The following is a 3,199-nucleotide window of genomic DNA, read 5'->3' on the forward strand; positions in this document are numbered from 1 at the left end:
TCAAGCGACCCGGCGGGGGCGACCAGCCTATGTGGTGGCGCAGAACCGGTATTTTGACAGTTCACCGCCAGACCCACGTCGTGCAGGTAGCGCGCTCTCCGCTGCCTATCCGTCTCTTGCGATTCTTCCGCTCGTCTCCAGTCTCGCCGCAACCTCGCGATGGCCCAGGACAGTGGATTGGTTCTCGTCACAGGGGCCTCCGGCTTCATCGCCCTGCACGTGGTTCGAGCCCTGCTCAAGCAAGGCTTCCGAGTGCGCGGTACAGTCCGCGACGCCAAGAACGACAGCAAGACCAAGCCGCTCCGGACCTGCTACCCCGAAGCCCAGCACCCCGTGGAACTGGCGGAGGCCGACCTCCTGGACGACGCCGGATGGGCCGACGCCGTCAAGGGCTGCCAGCTCGTCGTTCACGTGGCATCACCTTTCCCGAACGCCGAACCGAACCACCCCGACGACGTGATCCGACCGGCCGTCGAAGGCACGCGACGCGTGCTCAAGTTCGCCGCTGACGCCGGCACGGTCCGGCGTGTGGTCCTCACCAGCACCATGGGTGCCGTGCACGGCGAAGTGGACACTCCGGCAGATCGCGAGTACGATGAGAACGACTGGACCAACGTGGACTTCAAGGGCCTCGAGACGTACGCCAAGAGCAAGACCCTTGCTGAGAAGGCTGCCTGGGACTTCGTCAACGCGCTCCCCGCCGCCAAGCGCTTCGAGCTGGTCACCGTCAACCCGTCGCTGGTGTTCGGCCCGCCGCTGCATGGCACATACGGCACGAGCATCGAGGTCGTCAAGCGACTCCTGGACAAGTCGACGCCCCTGATTCCGTACGTCAACTTCGCCGTGTGCGATGTCCGCGACGTGGCCAAGGCTCACGTACAGGCCCTGATCGTGCCGGAGGCGGCCGGTCAGCGACACATCATCAACTCGGGCAACGTCTGGCTTAAGGACATGGCGCACATGCTCCGGGAAGAACTGTCGTGCCAGGGCTATTACATTCCGTTCCTGTCGGCGCCCAACATCGGTCTTTGGTTCGTCGGCTTCATCGACCGGTCGGCAAAGATGCTGTACCCTCGGGTCGGCAAGGTGTTCAAGTTCTCGAACAAGCGCATGCGCGAAGTCCTCAAGGTCGAGCCGAGGCCCATCAGGGAGTCTGTCCTGGACACGGCTCACGGTCTCATCCAAGCCGGCATAATACACGAAGCTCCCAAGTACGTCCGCAAGGAGCTGCGCCTGGATTGACCTCCCAGTTTTGCGGCTGTGGACTCTGGGGACTGACCGCGTCATGCGGGTCCGCCGTGTACGCTGTATGCTATCCTTATTGCTAACTTGTGGGCATATGCCCGTGGTTTTCCTTCCCACGTGAGGCGTTCCCGAACAAACAAGTGGTCGCGTGCTGCAGCGGCATTGTGCCTTTAATTCGAAGGGGCACAGCGCGCTCTTAACATAACCGTGCGCACGACTTCTATTGGGTAGCATTCGGCGCCCGCCGTCCATATACTGCCTCCGTCCAAAGTTTCGGTACAGCCAGTCTGCTCGCTGCCTTACCTTAATAAGTAACTATGCCCGAGCGCACGCAGCTGTGTGCTCTCTGGACTTGAGTCCCGGGCAATTATCACGCACTTTTAAGACCTAAGTGACTTAGCTGTTGGGAATCAATGCGTTGATGACTTCCCCCTGGGTATCGTGTCTCGCTTGGGTGTTTACCGCTTCCTTCGCGAAAACATTTTTTTCATGACTCATTCCTTGTCCATGTGCACTACGTATGTACTATACCGAGCAACTGAACATGCCGAATAAAGTGTAAATTCATTGTTTTTTGAACCCGTAGTCTGTCGTTACATCCTAGCGGCACCCACCGCTGTGGTCTAGCGGTTATGGTGCTTAACTGCTGACCCGAAGGCCGCATTTCGATGGAGGCGAAATGCTAGGTCCGTGCGCTTACATTTAGGTGCACGTTAAAGAACCCCAGGTGGTCGAAATTTTCGGAGCCCTCCACTACATTGTCTCTCATAATCATATCGCGGTTTTTGGGACGTGAAACCCCAACAATTAATGCCTCCTAGCGGATATCCTGTTGTGCGGTCTTGACGCATGCTTCCCACCTGACACTTTCGCAGCAGTTTCAGATTATGGCGTTCTTTCAGCGCCTGCTTCTTCGAAGGAAACTTGCGTCATGGCAAAATGCCAACTCCTATTGTGTCAGCAAACAGAGAGCCGTCTCCTTTCGTGGTGAAATCTCGCTACTCTGGGCACGTGGCTTTGAGCGCTACCACGGGAAAGGCTTTACGAAAGGCGATGGTCTGTAATTTTTATAGCGCGTCGAATCGGTGTAAATGGGGGTAGTGCGCTAGGAAGGCGCGTCACACAAATACGTGGATTTCGAGACTCGCGGACCATCAACCACGAGGGGAGAAACGGCGGCCCCCCGTTGTGCCAAGTTCGAGCACACCCCTCTCTGACACCATATCTGTGGCAGCAGCGGGGGACAGAGTTGATGCGCTACATGTAAACGGCGTCGCATCGCATTACTTGTGATGTGGTAGGAAAGGTGATGCGCTACTGTCGCATTCACGTAAATGCGCCTTATGGTAATGCTGGCCACGAGACCGGCCGTGTGCTGGCACGTCAACATTTCACAAGGGCGGTGCGACCTAAAGATTTGAAAAAAAAAAAAGCAAATCCGAAAACGAACCTTTTTACGGGAATCTGCACAAAGGTAAGTTTAGTTTCTTTCAGACGGCTTTGGAGTCCTGTGTCCCATGGCGCCCCCGTATATCGCGCTAGCCAGAAAATCAGCTGGCGGACAGAAGAACGCGAAAGGCCGGAGGCCTTCGGAAAGACCCCGAACCTTTTCCGTTCTTGTGTTCGGCCGCCGGTTTTCTGCTTAGGGCGGGTTGCCCTGTCCAGTTTTGCTCTGTAAACGAGTCTAAAGCTTTTGGACACCCCACCACTTGTTTCGTTCCTGTTCTGCCAGCACGTGTTCCACGACCGCACCTGACTCGCTAGGACAAAATTGTTCCTATCCTACAGCGCGACCTATCCTACTCCCCCCCCCTCCCCCCCCCCTCTCCTGTGCTTTTCTCAAAGAAAAGCACAGGAGGGGGGGGATGGGGGGGGGGGGGGGAGTAGGATAGGTCGCGCTGCACATTGGGAGACACCGAAAGAGAAACGTGTTGGATGATCACTGGGAGATAAT

The 3,199-nt window shown here is 56.9% G+C and overlaps 1 protein-coding gene across 1 annotated transcript; it reads left to right on the plus strand.

Moving 5' to 3' along the window:
- LOC119404470 (uncharacterized) lies at positions 1-1,824 on the plus strand. Its single transcript, XM_037670973.2, has one exon. It carries the CDS (start codon positions 160-162, stop codon positions 1,240-1,242), a length of 1,083 nt encoding a protein of 360 aa, XP_037526901.1. The 5' UTR covers positions 1-159; the 3' UTR covers positions 1,243-1,824.
- Positions 1,825-3,199: the final 1,375 nt, after the last annotated feature.

This window comes from Rhipicephalus sanguineus, chromosome 9 (genome assembly GCF_013339695.2).
Source record: "Rhipicephalus sanguineus isolate Rsan-2018 chromosome 9, BIME_Rsan_1.4, whole genome shotgun sequence".
Classification (NCBI taxonomy): Eukaryota; Metazoa; Arthropoda; class Arachnida; order Ixodida; family Ixodidae; genus Rhipicephalus; species Rhipicephalus sanguineus.